Source organism: Rhincodon typus, chromosome 4, assembly GCF_021869965.1.
Source record: "Rhincodon typus isolate 14 chromosome 4, sRhiTyp1.1, whole genome shotgun sequence".
Lineage (NCBI taxonomy): Eukaryota > Metazoa > Chordata > Chondrichthyes > Orectolobiformes > Rhincodontidae > Rhincodon > Rhincodon typus.
The window spans coordinates 26,240,848-26,262,023 of NC_063335.1; the positions used below are offsets into that span (position 1 = coordinate 26,240,848).

A 21,176-nucleotide genomic window follows, 5' to 3' on the forward strand; every position below is an offset into this window, starting at 1 on the left:
CTGCTCCTATGATGCTGCTTGGCCTGCTGTGTTCATCCAGCCCTGCACCTTGTTGTCTCGGATTCTCCAGCATCTGCAGTTCCTACTATCTCCCTCCCTTCCTTGCCTGCTTTTCTATCCTTCCCATGGTATCTAAAACCCGGAACATTGAGCTGCCAGTCTTGTCCATCTCTCAGCCACATTTCTGTAATAGCTATGATGTCCCAATCCCATGTTCTTAAACATGCCCTGAGTTCATCAGCCTTACCTGTATGACCCTTTGCATTGAAATAAATCAATTTTGTTCTTCAGAGTTACTACATACTCTGAATGTCTCTTGTCTTTCTTTTCTAATTGACATGCTCTTCTCACATTCAGAAGCTTCCCCATCAATCCTTCTGTTCACACTGCTGCTTAGAATTCCTCCACACTCCCTCTCTATCTGTATAAAGTCTCCCTTAATGGAATGAGCAAATTGCCCTGCTAAGAAATTGATCCCTTTCCAGTTTAGGTTAGACCCAACCTTTTTGAACAGGTCTTTTCCATCCCAAAAGACAGTCCAACTGTCCAAAAACTTGAATCCCTGAATAATACACCAGCTCTTCAGCCATTAATTTATCTCCTTTAACCTTTTGGTCCTTCCCTCATTTGAGTTTGGCATTGGGAGTAAACCAGAAATTATTCTTTCAAGGTTCTATACGTTAATCTTCTACCTAATGCTCCAGCGAAGCTCAGCACAAGCTAGAAGAACAGCACTTCATTTTCCACTTGGGAACTCTACAGCCTTCAGGATTCCATGTCAAGTTCAACAATTTTTGGGCTTGAGGCATCTTCTCCCATGTCCTTAACCCAAACCCCACACACCAGACCTGGTTATCACATAGTTTGCTATTACACACCACCCATTGTTAGCCACTGATAGTCCCCATTAGTAGCTATTCATTCTCCCAGGCTGCCCATTATCCACTCCTTTGTTTGTCCAACTGTTCTTCTGTCTCTTTGCGTTCTGTCCCCACCTATTGTTTACTCCTTACCCCCTCCTCCCACCCTAGCTTCGACATAAAAACCAACTGTTTCCCAGCTACCATCAGTTCTGGGGAAGGGTCACTGGACCCAAAACATTAACTCTGATTTCTGTGCACAGATGCTGACCGACCTGCTGAGTTTTTCCAACAATTTCTGTTTTAGTTTCTGATTTCTAGCATTTGCATTTGCTTTGGTTGTTTGTTTAGTGAATTTAGTTAACCACATTCCCTAACATGACACTTCCTAATTTTACAAGAACAACATACAAATTAGGAGTAGGCCACAAGTCTGTCATACTTGCTCCAACATTCAATATGGTCAGTGCTCATACAATTATGCAATGCTTCTGCCTATCCCTGATAACCTTTAGCCCCCCTTACTTATCAAGAATCTTTCTAGTCCTGCCTTAAAAACATTCCAGGACTCTGGGTGGAATGTTCCCTGACCCTGAGCGATGTGGGCTGTGGCGAAGAAATTGATTTTAAACAATGGCAAAAATGGAGAAATGATCTTCTCAATTTTGAGAAGATGAATTTGATTTTCCACCCAAGGTTTAAACAGTGAAAGAGGAATCTCAATGGCAAAAGGCCTACTCACACAGCTTAACATCACACTCCAACCTAGTTTCACCTTTGTTTAAATTCATTCACAGGATGAGGGCGTTGCTAGCCAGGCAGCATTTATTGCCCATCCCTAATTGCCCAGAGGGCAGTTAAGAGTCAACCGCATTGAGAGTCAACCTCATGTAAATGCAGTTTGATATTTTCGCTGGCATTGGAATGAAACTACTTGGCAACACTTCCCAATGGGGAAAGTTGAATTGAATTGAGTTATTGTCACATGTACTCATATGAGGACAGTGAAAAGTTTACAGGTTGCCACTTCCGGTGCCATCTTGGGTACAAAGGTATGTCGATACAGAATCTTAGATAATGGGTGCCTGGGAGCTGAGACTTGGTTCTTGCTTCTCTGGGCTATCCAGCTTGGCCAACAGATGCCGATATCCCAGGGTACACTCCATGGGCAGCATCACTTGCATCCCCTGCCCGTGGAGGCCGGCATTGGACATGCACCAGCCTCACTACATCATCATGACATGTCTCTGACTTGCCTGTAGTCAGCACTTAAATACTACACTGTGAGTCCCACCGAAACATTGCTGCTATGCTCAAGGGCAGACACCTCTGGAATAGATTACTGACATCTGCAGTGAGTACAAATTTGTTATAAGCGTTCAAAAGATGGCAAAGCTCCAGGAATGGCAAGCATTAAATATAGAAATTGGTAAAAGTTATCTGTTTTAGAAGATTGCGTAACTGCATGCAGTCAGGAGAGAGCAGTGTTGGTGATAGTGAATAGAAGTTACATAACGCCTGAATGGGGCATGATTAACGACCAGGTCTGATATTTTTTGTCTCCGTATTTATATGTTCTGTTTTATTACTTCCTTCACTTCACTTCACTTCCTTTATTCCACATGTTCCTCACCTCCCTCATTTTTGCCCATCTCTCCTCCCGCACCTGTCTCACTCTCACCTTTGTTTCCTTTTGACTTTCATTCTCATTTTTGTACCTCCTTTTCAACAAATTCTGAATAATTTTACTTTCCCTCTATTATTGTATGGCTTTGAAGCTGTTTGTGGGTAGATGGGGCAGAAATGTTATCTGTATGATGGAAAAAGAGGGCTCTGTGTTTGATCCGAACAGATTTGGGGCTGCTGAGGAGTTAATGTATCGAGAGTTTGTCTCTCGATGCAAGTTGCCTTTAACCTTCTTATTCCCAATTTTAACTGAGGTAGGAAGTCGGGTTGGTGATCAGCCTGACCCAAGGCTCCAAGCCTCATGAGGGGGCTTTTGTGGTAGTGTCCCTACCTCTAGGCCAGGAAGAGCAGGTTCAAGTCTCATCTGCTGCAAAGATGTAATGTCATGTATCTGAAACGATTAATTAAATTACCCACACGCCTTTTCATAATTCAGCTTTTTGCTGCTGTCAGCTGGATTTGCTGAGCAATGGACTAACAACTTGATGGATTCAGGAAGGGTCTAGGCCCGAAACGTCAGCCTTCCTGCTCCTCTGATGGTGCTTGGCCTGCTGTGTTCATCCAGCTCTACACCTTATTGTCTCAGATTCAGGTGTCTGCCTGGTGAATCCAGTGACCCCCTCCAAAGGCAGTCCTCACGAGGCTTCTAAACCTGCCAATCATGCTTCCCACCATTCTCACCTACTCTGTCATGCCCCTACAACACTGAGGCATCTGACCTTCCCCTGTTAACAACAGCCCACATCAGCCTTGCAGCTTGCGTGCCCCCCCCCCTCTTGTTAACCCCTTGTTCCCGTAGTGGAATTGCTTCCTGCTGTGGGTTGTCAGTGGCCAGTTGTCTGTCCTTGGAAGAGTCAGTGATTGAACAGGTTGGGCCCCAAGGCAAAGGATTGACCTTTGGCATCGGAGACTCGCTGCAGAATTGAAGCCACACAGTGGATCCCACCCCCAGTTTTCTGGCTGACCACCTCCCTGCGACCAGCTCAGTAAAGAATTTGCCAAAGTCTCCTGTTGAGAATGAATGGGGAGTTCTCCAGGAACTCTTAAGGGAAACAATAAATTTGCTGAGCAGGACTCAAGGAGACAATGGGAACAATGTCTAATTGTTAAATCACGTCTGTTTTGAAGCGCCTTTTGGAAATGGTGTGTAGGTTGGGATGACAGCCAACGTTTATGTGTCTTCATGTTTACATCCCACTTTGACCCCCAATTTCTCAGGGACCTGATGCCAGCATTCCCAGCAAAGTTGACTGTGTCCTTTTGATCCCAAAGGAACAACTTCATCTTCTTTCAGATCATTATTAGCCAATTTCTAGCCCAGTGGGTCTAAAAGAGCACTTAGAGCAGAGATTCTAATGGACCCTTGGAGTAAGACTTTAAAAAGGGCTAGGATACAGGAACACTAAAGGAGCACAGGCAACAACAGCTGAAAAATTCAGCTCTGTTGTATGGCTTCACTTGCAGTGGGTTTGTGATACAGAGAAGCATGCCCTCCTTAGGGCTAATGAGATGCACATCTCCTTGTGCCCCACAAGTTCTGCTCTGTTCTACTCCAGGGCCACTTCATCCAACTAGAGAGGGGCAGAACATCCCTGGTTCTGTAATGCTGTCGCAGTTGAATAATCAAAACTATGTAGAGTGAGTGGGAGCTGGATGTCCGATTGGCAGCATTGGAATGTGTGTGAGAGTGCCACGTGGGATGAAGTATTTGGGTGTTTGGCATGAGCCCTGACTGTTACTACGATTTGAGTGATGGAGGTGCATTGAGCAGCATAAAAGGTTGATCTCATAGAGTCGTACAGCATAGAAACAGGACCTTCAGCCCAATGATGGTGCAATGGTGGGAGATGTCGTTTAAAAATGCATTTGCTGACCTTGACCATCTTCTTGAGGCATTTGATCTTATGCAGTGATGTTGCCAGATTACTCTGTAGACAATGTGCTCCCATTTGATTCAGAAGATTTGCTTTGAGGGCCTCTGGGCCCCTATGCAAACATGAACCTGGAAAGATCCAGATACATGTCACTCAGGAGTAGGCCAGTTCATGTCTTGCACCTCCTCCACCATTCAGTAAGATTATACCTGGTCTAGTAGGTGGTCTCAATTTCACATTTCTGCCTATTATCAACCTCTGTGTGAAAGATATCCAATGACATCATCCTTCCTACTCTCTAGTGAAGAGAGTTCCAAACATCCATAACTCTCTTGGTGAAAGAAAATCTCCACGTCTCCATCTTAAGTGGTAAGCCCTTTATTTTCAAACTGTGTTCCCTAGTCCTAGCCTCTTCCAATAGAGAAAACATCTTTTCAGTGTCCACCTTATCCAGTCCTGTCAAGATCTTTGAAGTCTGCATAAGATTGTTTCTTATTCTTCCAAACTCCAATGGATAGAATCCAAACCTGCCTCCAGTGATAATCACAATGACCACCCTGCCTCTGACCCACCCAGACATCCAGCTTCCCAGACATCAGTTGAGTGAACTTTCTCTGAACTGCTCCTAATGCATTTACAGCAATTTTTTTTATTAACCAACACCTATGAGACCAGACATTTGCCAATTGATTAAATATTTTGGTTGATCAAGGGGTCCACATAATCAATGTAAAGGCACACACTAAGTAATAGACTCATAAGATAGGCGTTATATACCTGACTGTTATAAAGCATAAGTTACTTAAATAATAATGCGGCTTTGCCCTAAATAAAACTTAACAGCAGAAGATTTACCAGGATGTTCCCAGGAATGGAAGGTATGAGTTATAAAAAGAGGCTGGATAGACTGGGACTTCTTTCACTGGAGCATAGAGGAGGTTGAGAGGTGACTGTATAGAGGTTTATAAAATCATGAGGGGTATAGATTAGCAAGTGTCTTTTTCCCTAGGATGGGGATTTCAAAACTAAGGGGCATAGTTTTAAGATGAGAGAAGAAAGATTTAAAAGAATACATGAGGGGCAATATTTTTACGCCAAGACTAGTTCATAGTTGCAATGTTTAGAAGACATTTAGATAATTATATGAATAAGAAATGTTTGGAGGGATATGGGCCAGGAGCAGGAAGGTGGAGCTAGTTTAGTTTGGGATTATGGTCGGCATAGTCTAGTTGGACCGAAGGATCTGTTTCCGTGCTGTACGACTCCATGAGAGCCTTCTCACTCGCACCATCAATTGACTACTCGGATATCACAGATTTTGCACTATTTGAGGTACGGGTATATCATTTTTTGCCGGTTTATTAAGAGTGCCAGTTCGAAAAGGTGCCGGTTAAAGCAGAGTTTCTCCATTTCTCCAGATATACTCAGACCAGTGCTCTGCACAGCTGTAACAAAACATTGCACTTTTACATTCAGTATTACTTCGCAACAAATGACAACTTTCCAACTTTCCTAATCACATATGCTCTCATTGTCTTTAATCACAGAGAGTCATTATGTAAATATATTCTGACAACTTGTTAGCTGTTTGAAAATATTGATTTTCTTTTCTTGCTGCCAACATGTGGAGCTACACTGCTGCTTCTTTGATATGTTGATCATCTGCCTTATGAGTCTGAAAGTGCATTTATTTTACTTTAATCATTCACGGGATGAGGACGTCACTTTTAGACAGCATTTATTGTCCATCTCTAATTGCCCAGAGGGCAGTTGAAAGTCAAACACATTACCGTGGGCTGGAGTCACATGTAGGCCAGACCATATAAGGATGACAGCTTTCTTCCCTAAAGGACAGTAGTGAACCAGATGGGTTTTTCGGCAATGGATTCATGGTCATCACTAGATTCTTAATTCCAAATGTATTTTACTTCATTCAAATTCCACCATCTGTTGTGTTGGTCTTCGAATCCAGAACATTATCTGGGTCTCTGGATTAACAGTCCTGCGATAATACCACTAGGCCGTTACCTCCCCTTATTTTACAGCAATAAGAAGAATGTTAAAAGAGCTGCACATTGCTTTTAAAAGACACAATTCTTGGCAAAAATCTGTCAGTCTTGCTCCAATAGGATTATGCAGATGGAGTATACCATGGAAAAATGTGAACTTGTCCACTTTTGATTTAGAGTCATTGAGCTGTACAGCATGGAAACAGACCCTTCAGTTCCAACTTGTGCATGTCAACCAGATATCCTAAATTACTAGTCCCATTTGCCACTGTTTGGCCCCTATCCGTCTAAACCCCTCCTATTCATATACCCATCTAGATGCCTTTTAAATGGTGTAATTGAACCAGCCTCCACCACTTCCTCTAGCAACTCATTCCATACACGCTCCACGCTGTGTGTGAAAAAGTTGCCCCTTAGGTCGCTTTTAAATCTTTCCCCTCTCACCTTAAACCCATGCCCTCTAGTTTTGGACTCCCCTACCCTGAGGAAAAGACCTTGGCTACTCACCCTATCCATACTTTTCGTGATTTTATAAACCTCTATAAGGTTACCCCTCAGTCTCCGACGCTCCAGGGAAAATTGCCCCAACCTATTCAGCCTTGTCCCTGTAGCTCAAACTCTCCAACCCTGGCAACATCCTTGTAAATCTTTTTTGAACCCTTTCAAGTTTCACAGCATCCTTCAGATAACAGGGAGGCCAGAATTCAATGCAGTATTCCAATAGTGGCCTAACCAATGTCCTGTACAGCCGTGCACACTGACCAATAAAAGCAAACATACCAAACCCATTCTTCACTATCCTGACTACCTGCAACTCCACTTTCAAAGAACTATGAACCTGCACTCCAAGGTTTCTTTGTTCAGCAACACTCCCCAGGGCCTTACCCTTAAGTGTCTAAGTCCTGCCCTGATTTGCCTTTCCAAAATGCAGCACCTCACATTTATCTAAATTAAACTCCATCTGCCACTCCTTGGCCCAATAACCTATCTGTTTTGATTTGATTTGATTTATTGTTATCACATGTACCTCAGTACAGTGAAAAGGTTTGTTTTCCATGCAGTACAGGCAGATCATACCATACGAAGATCACAGGGTGATTGAACAGAGCGACGAATACAAAGATATGGCTGCAAAGAAGGTGCACAAAAAGCAAGATCACCATCAGATTTGAAATTTAAGAGGTCCATTCAGAAATCTAATAACAGCAAGGAAGAATCTGTTCTTGAATCTGTTGGTACATGTGTTTAACCCTCATCGAAAAGGTTGGAGGTGATTGTAACCATGATGTTAGACGCCCTCCTGAGGCAGCAAAAAGTGTACTTTGGTAGGAAGAGAAGGAAAGCAGAATATTATTTAATTGGGGAGAGACTGTAGATGAAACCTTATAGTCCTGAATCTTCACGGTTAATCTGCATGAACAGATAAGCATTCCACTGCTCTTTTCAGAGCTTTGTGTTCAAATTTAAATTTGCAACTTTATGGGCAACGAACAGTTCAGTCAAAGAGCTGGCACGGTCACATTAGACTGAATGGCTTCCTTCTGTACTGTCCATTAGAAGCACCATAATTCAATGTAGCAGCAGATTATTTTGGAACGTTTGTGACCTTTCCTTTTGTATTTAGTCTGAATTCAGCATTGCATTCTGCTTACCAAATAGTACTTTTTTGGGTTTTCCCACACGCAGATTCTGAAACAACAGAAGTCAGCAATTTACAGAATTTATTTTAACTTCTTAATACAATTGATGATCCACTATTATAAGAACAAATGCAATAAGAATTATGTATGGGAAAAATATACTTGCAAATGATAGCGCTTTCATCTGTAGAGATAAAATGATTACAACATAGATGTCAGGGTCCAAGATGTAACCAGTGTTACAACTGAACTGTTTTGTTATTCTGAATTCCCCACACCCCCGTGCTGTAATCATTGCAGATTGTTTGTTTATCTTTTGTTTTCCATGGTTTGCCATTCACTTTGTCAGATTATAGAGTACCTTTGTCGTTCCACTGGTTAGATTAGCCTTTTTTTGTGTGCATGGAATTGACTTTGGGTTAAATAGAAACCTTTTGCATCTCAGTGGAGGCACATGGCCAGCCATCTCCTCCTGGAGGCTCAGAAATAGCAAGAACTCCAGATGCTGGAGTCAGCGATAACACAGTGTGATTCTGCCTGGCTTGCTGTGTTCCTCCAGCTCCACACTGTGTAATCTCCTCCTGGAGGCTGATCTTGAAGAAGATCAAAGCCAAGTCTGGGAGCAGTCATGTTCCATGGAACAACTGCAAGATTTTAAACTCAGAATCATTCTCACTGTCATGTTGATTACAGCTGTACTGTGCTTTAGGTGCAGCCACTATAGCTTGTGAGTATAATTATTTTTGACCACAGAGGGCTAAATACTGTCTGACTGCTATAATCAGGAGGAGAAAGGAGGTTGCAGATAAATTTGGGAGCCATAAGACCTCCAAGCTTTCAGTAAACTTGTGTTACATTGATCCACATTACAACGGACTTCCCCTGTCTGTACTGAAAGGATTTATCCCCACGTTAGAGAAACTAGAAGGAATAGCTTAAAAACAAGTGGTCACCCATCTAAGACTGAGATGAGACGACTTTATTTTTCTCAGAAGGTTGTTGGCAAGTGGAATTCTCTCGCCCAGAGAGCAGTGGAGAATGTTCATTGAATATTTCCAAGGCAGAAGATAAATAGATTTTCCGCTGACAAGAGAGTCAAAGGATGTAAAAGACACACAGGGAAGTAAATGCTACGGCCAGATCAGCCATGATCTTATCAAATGGCAGGAGTCAAATGGTTTACTGTGACTCCTCATTTGTATGTTTGCGTGCCTGTATAAGCCAATCTGGCTGGCTGTAGCACCTACTAGATGTTAGCCTTGTCGTACAAAATTTCCTTTGTTTAATACGTTAAAAAGTTACTACTTTTTATGTTCCTTACTGCCCTCTCCTCACACATTTACATTGTCTTGTTTGGTAGGAAGATTTAAATGTTCCAAGTTGCTTAAACTTCTATAGTTATCCAATTGTCTCATTACTCTCTTTAAAAAATGCATTTCAGCAGGACAAGAATATCCCTCCTATCTCTGATCAGCACTTAAATATCTTGGTTCATGCTGGCAGTTTCACTAATTGGATAGCACCCACAGTCTGAATAATTATGTATAACTTTGAGGATGAGAAAATGATTACACAGTAGTTTAATGCATATTAACATGTCACTTATTTTAATCTTGTTGTGGAAGCTTGGTCTATGAATATAAATGTAAATTTTGTACACCTCATGTTGTAATTACAAACTTTACGAATTGTGTCATTAAGTCTGATGCATGTAAAATGCTCATTACAGATGTACAAGCTTGTTTGCCATCACCTACATTAAAGTATAAACTGGTAATTGGTACAGAATAAATCAGTTTGAAATTCTTGATTTTACAGAGCCCATCTGGACTTCATAGGCATTTCCCTAGAGAGGCCTTCTAACTCCTGCCACATATATTGTATACTGATGATAGACGTAGCCCATGGCAAAGGAGCCGATCAACCAAAGCAAATAGACTCCTGTCAGAAAGCCACAAAGGAGGCTTGCTACTTGCCCAGAAAAATGGGAATTAGGAAAAAATGCTTGACACATGGGAGCTGCAAACTAGTCCCAGCAGGTCTTCAGTCTTCAAATGCAGCTGATGTTCCTAGCTTTTATGTGAGCTTTTGCTCTCTCTTGACTTGCCCTCTGACCTATAGGTTTAAGCTTTTATCGTATTTGGAAGTGCCTATCTAGCTAATTTGTTCTACAGAGACGTCTGAGTGTTACAGAGTGGCACGGGACTTTAGCTTCGGAGACGAAACTACACAATGGTTGCTAAATTACACAGGAAGAGTATTGGCTTACACTTTAAAGTATGAGAGTTGATGAAACCTTTATTATTAAACTACTCTTGTAATTTTCACCCATCTTACCTTATTAAATTGGCATGTCAAAGCCAGCAGGACTGGTTAGGCCACACAGTGTCTTGTATCAAACCTGGTTTACGTTTGTTACGGTCTGTAAGACCTCCCCATGAGCTGATGACCACAGGATGAAAGGGCCACGCTCATTTTGCTTCCCCGAACTGAGGTGTAATTACTTTTTCTACTGACTGTTGTAAATTAATCTCCTGTTTTTTTTTGACAAAAGCTGGTAATATCGAAGAGCTTTGAAATTATGGGACATCTAAAGTTTCTCTTGAGATTCTTTTTCACTGGCCATTTGGATTATAAATACATGTGCACCATTTTTTTTATGAATGCAGAGCTTTTTAGCTGAATTAGGTAAAAGAAAAATTCTTGCTGCACTTCAATTTTGGAAACTGGAAACTTTAGCCTATTCAGTTTTCACTAATTTTACTGCTTAAGCAAAAAACAGAATTTTAATATTTTTAAAAAAAATTTTCCTTTTTTTTAAGCTTGATTTGTGACTAATGCTGTTCCTAATTCTTCAAGTGCCAACTACCCTCCAATATTACACCCCAGAGAGATAATGAACTCAATTTTTGCACTGGGAGAAAGAGAGAGAGTTTGGAACTGTTCCCAGCTCCCGAACCCACCCCATGGGGAGCAGAACTGAGCCATGATTTTCATGGGCCAACACCTTAATTGGTGATCGATTTAACGGCCAGTTAGCTGAAGAGATAGCCAGAGCAGAGAAGTGCTGGTCTAATTTGAACTCCTCATGGCAGCCTAGCTGAAACAGGCCAGGGGAGATTGTCAGTGAGCTTTAAGCGGCATCAGTTTTTCATCGTTATTCAGAAAGTTACAGGCCTAGAAGCTGGAGTGAGGACATCCATCATGGTTTTGAACAGCAACCTCAAATTCATCTGGAGAACGTGGGGAAGAGAAGGGAGGTCCTTTTTACTGGAGGGTGAGGACCAGGACCGTCCATTCAGATCCATCAGGCCCACATCAAAATTTCAGCCATAGTTAGCAACAGAAGTATCTTAAGTCAACCCTTGATCCAGCATGAGAAATGAGCACGTAGGCTGTGACAAGCTGCATGCAAACTCCAGCTCTTAGGGGAAATCTCTGGGTATTCGCCCTCCAGCAAACACACTGGCTGAGGAACCACAGGATGCAGAGAGGACATCTGCCCAGATCACTTCCTGATCTCTCAGAGTGACTCTGAGCTTTAGTGCTGCTGGAGACTTGCCATTGCTGAAACATGCAGCTTCAAATGAATTGAAGTGGTTACCATTGGCTCTCTCTTGTCCTTGCAGAAGTAGCACCTCATAATGCCCATGAAAGCACATAAATAGGCAGAGAGCTGCCATACTTTGAAATCCTGTTGGCCATGAAGGATCAAGCAATGAAGATAGATTTTTGTTTAGATTTTCCCATGTGTTCAGAGCAGAACGAAGGTGGCCTTAGTGAAATTGGGGTGGTGATGACAGGGCGCAGAAAGCTTGTTATGAGAGTCCATTGCTCTGCTCTCCAGTTGACAGCGTGCCAAGCAATCAAGATACGTTTGGAGGCTTAAGGACTGGAGAGGGTTTTGCTTTCCAAGTTTAGCACTTATGATAGTTTCATTGTGTTTCCTCTGTGTTCAGGCCATCACCACCTCAATACCATCTCCCACTAAGGTGTCACTGGGTGAAGAGCACATCTCGAGCATGTAGGAGGCAGTGCCCAAGGCAGGCGGGGCTAAGGGTGTATTCTCTCGGACAGACACAGCTGGGCTCAGATGCAGGCTCTCGGGAAGGGAGACTCTCCCTGCACTAGCCACGTTAGATGTGCGGCCACATGTTAAAGTTCCTGAAAGTAGCGTGGAGTCATGAGCTGACAATGTGGAGCTGTCAATCCAGCTTACATATGCCACATTAGCTCAGGGCTACAAATGTTTGAGCATCTCCCTAAAGAGCAAGGCCACAACACTCAGACAGAAACTTCATACAGACGCACACAAGAAACGTGCCACAGCATGAGGCGTGGACCAGTTCAGTGGCACTGGAGGGGCAAAGATATTTTTAGGGAATCCCAGTTGTGCCCCAGTTCATATCCTCCACCAGCTATCCAGATCAATCACCAGTGATGGGGCCAGTGGGGGGCGTTGTTACTGGCACTAGTCACGGGCCATCTTCATCACCCTCAGGCTGTTTGATCCCTCGGAGAGTGGGATCTCTGCCCAGTGAGGCCCAATGTCAACAGCAGCCTCAATGATGATTGAAGGGTAGCAGTCTCTGAAGAGGTCCCCGTCAGCACTTCCTCAACGAGGACAATTGTAGTCATGTCTCAGTGCCAAGCTGGGAGAAGTGTTCCAGCTACCTCCCCCTCCTTGGAAATCACAAAGGACACACCGTGTAGAAGGGGCTGAGCGTGAAGGTTAGCACATCAGGCAGAGCACTGAGTGGCTCACTGGGATATCTTAAGTTTGTGATTAGAGCATTGTTTCACTTTATGAGCACTATGTTGGTAGTGAAGCCTTAAGGCACATATCAGAGACACCTTTTATAGATGGTGGATCAAAAAAGAAGGTATCACTTAATGAAGGAGATCAAAGGTGACTCAACACTAAAGCCTCTGGGCTGATGTCCATTGATCATCGGGGATAATAGAGTTCAGATGTACTGAACTGTGTGTTCGGTGGATGTACTCACACAGGTACCTCTAAGAATCACTCACATCTGATGCACTTCATTCGTGATCCAGGGGATTCCAGTTGGTAGGTTTGTTGAATAGATGGGCCCTCACTTTCCCGGTACCTTGATGAAGATTACACCACTAGGAAAGCTTGGTTATCCCCTCAGGTGCCAGAGTACCTCAGTGTTCCTCCTGCTCTACTTCCTCTTCCTACTTTGCTGTTTCCTTTTAGGGCCTCATCGTCCTCAAGATCGGGAGGACAGTATTCTGGACAGAGCAACAACTCACCACAACAGTTCACGCTGTGCTGAGGGTGCACTGCATGGCAGAACCGTGACTGCTCAGGTATCAGAAGCACCCCTGCCCAGGGGCTTATCCCTCACCGATAAGGCACCTTTGTTCTCCTTCAGCAACTCATAACTGTTGTCTTTTGTTAATGATGGGACAAAACAGCCATCTCGGATGTGTGCCTTAAAGTTAATACAGTGCTCAGAAAGCCAAACAATGCAAAGTTATAGCACACACGTAGCCAATGGCCTACTGAATGCAGGAAGGAAGTTCCCAATGACTGGGAAGTTCAGAATCAGGAGTCACAGTTTAAGGATATGTAGTACAACTGAGATGAGGAGAAATGTCTTCACCTAGAGAGCGGTGAACCTGAGGAATTCCCTGCCGCAGAAAGTGGTTGAGGCCAAAACATCAAGAAGGAAGTTGATGCAGTTCTTAGGACTAACAGGATCAAAGGGAATGGGGAGAAAGCAGAACAGGGGGCTGAGTTGGATGATCATCCATTATCATATTGAATGGCATTGCAGGCTTGAAGGGCCAAATGGCTTACTCCTGGTCCTAGTTTCTATGTCGTGGTGATGAAGTGACATTGGTTGTATTGTGTCTGTTCTGGTGCCTGGGATTCTTGCTGACAGGTGAATGCCCATTTCTTCAAGGGCACTCCCTCATTCCCAAGGATCCATTCATGGATTTTGGAAGCTTGGAGTGGGGAGCCGCCAGAGAATAAAGGAAAATAAAGGGACAGTCCAGTTGAACACTGACAAAGTGGGAACAATTCCTGTTGATGAATATTACTTGTGACTCAGAACCCCTCTTCTTCCCAGGAGCCCCTATATGAGACCATTTCAAGAATATTGGTGCACGTCTGGGATCTACCACAGTCAGATTTTGGCCAAGAATTTTGCTATTCTAATGAATATCTGCATTGATATATTTTACAGTAACCGACTGTAAATGTACAATAAGCAATAACTGTAAACAGGACCTTAGTGATAGGAGACTAAATAGTTAGGGTGACGAATGGGAGATTCTGTGGCCGCAGACGGGAATTCAGGATGATGTGCTGCTTCCTGGGTGCCAGGGTCCAAGATGTCTTGGATCGGCTGCAGAAAGTTCTCAGAGGGGAGGTTGAGCAGCCAGAAGTCATCGTGCACGGTTCCACAAATGACAAAGGTAGAAATAGGGATGAGGTCCTGCAGAGTGATTATAGAGGACTAGATAACAAGTTAACAACCAGCAACGCGATGGTAGTAATGCCACATGCTAGTGAGGTTAGGAACAGAAGGATATGGCAAATGAATGCATAGCTAAAGAATTGGTGCAGCAGGCAGGGATTCAGATTCCTGGATCATTGGGATCTTTTCTGGGGCAGAGGTGACCTGTTCAAGAGGGATGGGTTGCACCTGAACTGGAGGGGGAACAATATCTGGTGGTAATCAGAAATAGCGAGTTGAAGAGACAGGTCAGGCTGGAACAGGACAGGGAGAAAGGAATGCCTGTTGGATTAATTGCATCAATTTCAATGCAAGAGGGCTGACAGGTAAGGCTGGTGAACTCAGGGCGTAGATAGGTACAGGGGACTGGGATATTATGGCCATTACAGAAACATAGCTAAGGGAGGGCCAAGACTGGCAGCTTAATGTGCCAGGGCACAGGTGCTTTATGCGGGACAGAGGTGAGGAAAGAGGGGAGGGGGAGTTGCATTTTTGATTAAGGGGAGTATCACTGCAGTAGTCAGAGATGAAATGACTTACCCAGTGAGGCTTTGTGGGTGGAGCTAAGAAATAAGAAGGGAATTATGACGTTATTGGGGCTGCATTATAGGCCCCCAAATAGTCAACGGGAATTAGAGGAACAAATATGCAGGGAGACTGAGGGGACTTGCAGGAGCCATAGGGTTGTCATAGTGGAGGATTTTAATTTTCCTAACATAGACTGGGACTGCCATAGTGTTAAGGACTTAGACAGGGTGGAATTTGTTAAATGTGTTCAGGAAAGTTTTCTCAAGCAGTATATCGAGGATCCTACTCGGGAAGGGGCAAAACCCGACCTACTGTTGGGAAATAGGACAGGACAGGTGACTGAGGTGACAGTGAGGGAGCACTTGGGACCAGCGACCATAGTTCTATTAGTTTTAAAATAGTTATGGAAGAAGGACAAAACTGGTCCACAGGTTCAAGTTCTAAACTGGGGCAAGGTGAATTTGGATAGAATTAGACAGGAGCTTGCAGAGGTTGATTGGAGTAGTTTGTTTGTGGGCAAAGGGACCGCTGGCAAGTGGGAGGCCTTTAAAAGTGTGATAGCTAGAGTTCAAGGTCTATATATTCCTGTGAGGGTAAAGGGCAAGGTTGGCAGGAGTAAGGAACCCTGGATGACAAGAGGTATTAAAGCTTTGACCAGAAAAAGAGAAGGAAGGAGGCATGGCTCAGGAACAGGCAGCTGGGATCAAGGGAATCCCTGGAGGTATATAGGAGTTTACTGAAGGAGGGAATCAGGAGGGTGAAAAGGGGGCATGAGATAGGTTTGGCTGAGAAAATTAGGGTGAACCCAAAGAGATTCTTCCAGTGTATTAAAGGAAAAAGATTAACTAGAGAGAGTATAGGACCTTCAAGGACCAAAGGGGACATGTATGTGTGAAACTGCAGGAGATGGATGAGGTCCTCTGTGTATTTACCACGGAGAAAGACTTGAAGACTTGGGAACTTGGGGAAGTTAGTGGCGATATCTTGGGGACAGTCTGTATCACAGTAGAGGAGGTGTTGGAAGTATTAGAATATATGAAGGTGGATAAATCTCCTGGTCCTGATCAGATATATCCAAGGACCTTACAAGAGGCTAGAGAAGAAATTGCAGGGATCCTGGCTGATATATCTGCAGCACCATTAGCCACGGATGAAATCCCAGAAGACTGGAGGGTAGCGAATGTTGTGCCCTTATTCAAGAAGGGCTGCAAAGAAAAGCCTAGGAATTATAGACAAGTCAGCTTACCATCTGTGGTAGGTAAGTTACTTGAGAAGATTCTGAGGAATACGATATACATGCATTTGGAAAGACAGGGTTTGATTAGGAGTATCAGCGTGGCTTTGTGCATGGGAGATCATGTCTCACAAATTTATTAGAGTTCTTTGATGAAGTGACCAGGAAGGTTGAAGAGGGCAGGGTGGTAGACATAGTCTGTATGGATTTCAGGAAGGCCTTTGATAAGGTTCCACAAGGTAGGCTGCTCTGGAAGGTTAGATCACATGGAATCCAGGGAGAGCTGGCAAATTGAATACACAGTTGGCTTAATGGTAGGAAGCAGAGAGTAGCAGTGGATGGATGCTTGTCAGACTGGAGGCCTGTACCTAGTGGTCTGCCTCAGGGGCCAGTGCTGGACCCATTGCTGTTTGTTATCTACACCAATGATTTGGATGAGAATGTACAAGGCATGATTAGTAAGTTTGCGGATGACACTAAAATAGGCGGTATCGTGGACAGTGAAAAAGATTATCAGAAATTGCAGCAGGATCTTGATCAGCTGGGGAAGTGGGCTGAGAAATGGCAAATTGAGTTTAATGTAGATTAATGTGAGGTGTTGCATTTTGGAAAGTCAAATCAAGATAGGAGTTTCATGGTCAATGGTAGGGCCTTAAGGAGTGTAGTGGAACAGAGGGACCTTGGAGTTCAGGTGCACCGTTCTCTGAAAGTGGAGTCACAGGTAGACAGGGCAGTGAAGAAAGCTTTCGGCACCCTGGCCTTCATCAGCCAGGGTAATGAGTCTAGAAGTTAGGAAGTTATAATGCAGTTGTACATGACGTTGGTGAGACCGCACTTGGAGTATTGTGTTCAGTTTTGGTCACCTTGCTATAGGGAGGATATTATTAAATTTGAAAGAAGCAGAAGAAATTTACAAGGATGTTGCCAGGACTCAAGGGACAGACTTATAGGGAGAGGTTGGACAAGCTAGGATTTTTTTCTTTGGAGCGTAGGAGACTGAGGGGGGATTTTATAGAAGTGTATAAGGTCATGAGAGGCATGGATAGGGTGAATGCGCTCTGACTTTTTCCCAGGGTTGGAAAATCAAGGACTAGACCAGTTGACGGTAAGAGGGGAAAGAATACATGGGAACCTGAGGGGCAACTTTTTCACACAGCGGGCGGTACGCATATGGAATGAGTTGCCAGCGGAAGTGGTTGAGGTGGGTACATTAACAACATTTAAAAGGCATTTGGACGAATACATGGATAAGAAAGGTTTAGAAAGATATGGGCCAAGTGCAGAGAAATGGGGTTAGCATGGATGGACATTTTAATTGGCATGGTCCAGTTTGGGCCGAAGGGCCTGTCTCCGTGCTGTAGGATTCTATGACTCTAATAATGATCATAAAACCAATGGGTTATTGCAAAACAAAAGCACAATCAGGTTCACTGATGTCCTTCAGGGGACGAAACTTGCCATCTTTATCTTAGCTGGACTATATGTGACTCCAGCAGTATATTAGTTCTTAACTGCCCTCATTTGGCCGAGCAAGCTACTCAGTTGTATCAAACCGCTGCAGCACCACTGAGGAAAACACAGGCAATGCTGGAGAAACTCAGCAAGTTTGGCAGCATCTTTGGAGACAGAAACAAAGCTTATGTTTCAAGTTTAGTATGATATCTTCAGAACTGAAAGTTTTTTGGAAAATAGTTTTGTTTACTTTTGACAGAGGCAGAGGAGGAGGGAGGGGAACAGATGGTGTCGAGGCCCTGTGCAAAAGACAAGGGGACTGTGAATAGTGGAGAAAGAAGAAAAGAGTTGTATAAAAAGCTGTAAATTAAGGTGTGAAAGGGAGAGGATGTGTCCTTGCTACTAAGTGCAAAGGAAACAAGATACATCAACGAAGAAGGGAAGAGATCTAAGAAAAATGGAGGGCAGACATAAATCAGTCAGTTTCTGAAATTATTGAATTTGATGTTGAAACTGCGAGACTGGAGAGTGTCAATGTGGAAAGTGAGATGTTGTTTCTCAAGCTTGCATTGTGTTTTGTTGGAACATTGCAGCAGGCCCAGGTCAGAATTGTTAGCATGAGAACAAGGTGGCTAATTGAAATGGTGAGTAACTGGGAGGTCAGGGTCATTCCTATGGACAGTGTGGAGGTGTTCAATGAAAAGGTCTCCCAGTCTGCATTTGGTCCTGCCGATGTAAGGGAAACCATGTTGTGAGCAGCTAATGCAGTAGACTAGCTGGAAGCTGGAAGGTGTGTTTAAGTCCTCGGACAGTGAGGTGAATGGGCAAGTGTTATACCTTCTGTGATTACATGAGAAGGTGCTACAGGAGCATGAGAAAGTGTTAAGAGTGAGGGACAAGTGAACGAGGGTGTCAGGGAGGGAACAGTCCCTGCAGAATACTGACCATGGAGAGAAGGATGGCCCACCTGCTAGAGTGGTAGAAATGACATCCTTTGAATGTTGAGACTGGTGGGTAGATACATGAGGATAAGGAAACCCCATCTTGGTTTTGGGAGGGAGGAGAAGAGGTGAGTGTAGAATTGCAGGAGATGGGTTGGACACAGTTGAAGGCTCTGTCAACCTCAGAGAGAGAGAGAGAGGGGAGTCCTCGGTTGAGGATAAAAGCTGGCCGGGTTGGAGGCAGCCTGGTGGAAAGTGGCATCATCCAAACAGATGCAACAGCGTTGTACAGACTCAGAGAATGCTATAGAATCATTGCAGGGATCAAAAGTATTTTTAATGCCTTTCAATTCTGAAGAAGGGTCTAGGCCCGAAACGTCAGCCTTCCTGCTCCTCTGATGCTGCTTGGCCTGCTGTGTTCATCCAGCTCTACACCTTGTTATCTAAGTTTAAATATTGATGGCTCTCCCTGCCTTCTGGGAACATTGCTAAGGAAATAAATCGTGGGGCTTCGTAAGGAGAAATAATTGTTGAAACTAGTTGTGGATTCTTTTGGCATTCCAGGCCTGTATCCAAAGAGGGATGAGTTGTATATGTACACTGTATATAGTTGTGTACTTGCATTTAAGGTAGCCCCTCTGCTATACGTACAGAGATATACAGAGTGACACTTAATTGATTCATCATGGAGGCAGATCTGGGGTAAAGATTAGACCTGGTTTAGCTTTCAGCCACTCAGTTCGGGGACATTAACTTCCTCTGAACCCTGACGAGCATCATGAAGCTCTAAAGTAAAATCTTGAGCTTGTGGAATTATCTGATTCCAAAATGAGCTTAGAATCTTCAGAAAAAAAATCTTAGATTCCTTTCCAAAATGGAAACAATCATGTAATCATGTTTTTTTTCAATCTTTGAATACTTCTTCTCAAGGCACCATCATATCAGGTGATATCAGTGGGTGTGGTAGTGTTGTGGTTATGTTACTGGGCTGGTCAGCTGGAAATTAAGTTTAAATCCTATTAAGGCAGCTGTGGGGGGAGGGGCAGGGAGTAGGCATGGAAATCTCGAATAAACAGCCGATATCAGTAACGGAGCCCTTGCCATTACAGAATTGTTTTCAAACCCCATATGATTCATTAATAGCTTTTCGAAAACTGCTGTATGTAATTGTTTGGCTCTGAATGGGAATCCAGACTCACAGCAGTGTATCTGACTCTGTAGTATCCTCTGAAATGACCGAGCAAACCATTTGAGAAATGCTGAGTTTGTGGGGGATGCTCACATCCTGTGAATGAGTTAATGGGTGTGAGAATCCAGAAATGGTAACTGGGAAATAAACCAGCCAATCATTATGCACTGTGGCATTTTATGTTCTGACCTGCGGTATATCTTACTCATTTGTTTACCCAAGATGCAAGGATGAGATTCTCTGGAAGAATATAAAAGTCTGACAAAAATTTTCTTTTTCAGGGGGATGCTTCACATCAGCATCAGGAATTTACACAGGAAGCAACTCGCTGACAAACTCCACAGGCTTCAATAATTCACATCAGGTGTTGCACCTTCATACTTTTCATGATATTTTTGTGTAAACATTATTACATTCATGCAATGCTAAATTATATCTACATAGCTGGAAGGAATAAATAATGAAATAAATCCAGCAATGCTACCAACATTATAGATCAAACAGTAATATTTTATTAATTCCTCATTGTTTTATGGGAATATTATAATTAAATATTAAAATTAAGTTGATCAGGAGCAAAAATCTAAAAGGATTGATTCTCAGTACTTGGAGATAGCAAGAGCTGCAGATGCAGGAGCCAGAGACAACACAGTGTGGAGCTGGAGGAACACAGCAGGCCAGGCAGCATCAGAGGAGCAGGAAAGTCGACGTTTCGGGTTTACACCCTTCATCAGGATTGATTTTAATTGTTACAAATGGAACTATAATACAGTAACAGGAACTACAACCACTTTGAAAGCAGCCTATTTGACCTGCCAGCAAACTTCCTGCCAGGGTTCTGATGGTGGACCACTTCCAGTGCGCCATTTAGAATCCCATCATGAACAAAGAACCCCAGATTATTATTCTACAAAAGATTGAAAATCAGAGAATGTACTCTCTGGTTACTTCCACAGGCAATAGTGGAGAAAAGGCCCAGCAATAGTAGGTTTGCATTTCAATTGGTGTGGTCAGGAGCAGCACTAGAACAAACCCTAATGCATTTAGAGTACTCAGTTCTCACCTTCCAGTCTCTTGCCATTTCTATCCTATCCTGCTGTCATGATCACATTTCTGTCCTAGCCCTGCTGTCATGCTCACATTTCCTGTCGTAGCCCTGCTGTCATGATCACATTTCCTGTCCTAGCCCTGCTTTCATGATCACATTTCTGTCCTCGCCCTCCTTTCATGATCACATTTCCTGTCCTAGCCCTGCTGTCATGATCACATTTC

The 21,176-nt window shown here is 43.5% G+C and overlaps 1 protein-coding gene across 1 annotated transcript in view; it reads left to right on the plus strand.

The window, feature by feature from the left end:
- eya1 (EYA transcriptional coactivator and phosphatase 1) overlaps positions 1-21,176 on the plus strand; it is a 198,080-nt gene that overhangs the window by 75,109 nt on the left and 101,795 nt on the right. The window contains exon 7 of the mRNA XM_048595676.1: positions 20,186-20,268. Within this exon, the coding sequence (XP_048451633.1) occupies positions 20,186-20,268 (83 nt within the window). The remainder of the gene's footprint in view (positions 1-20,185; positions 20,269-21,176) is intronic.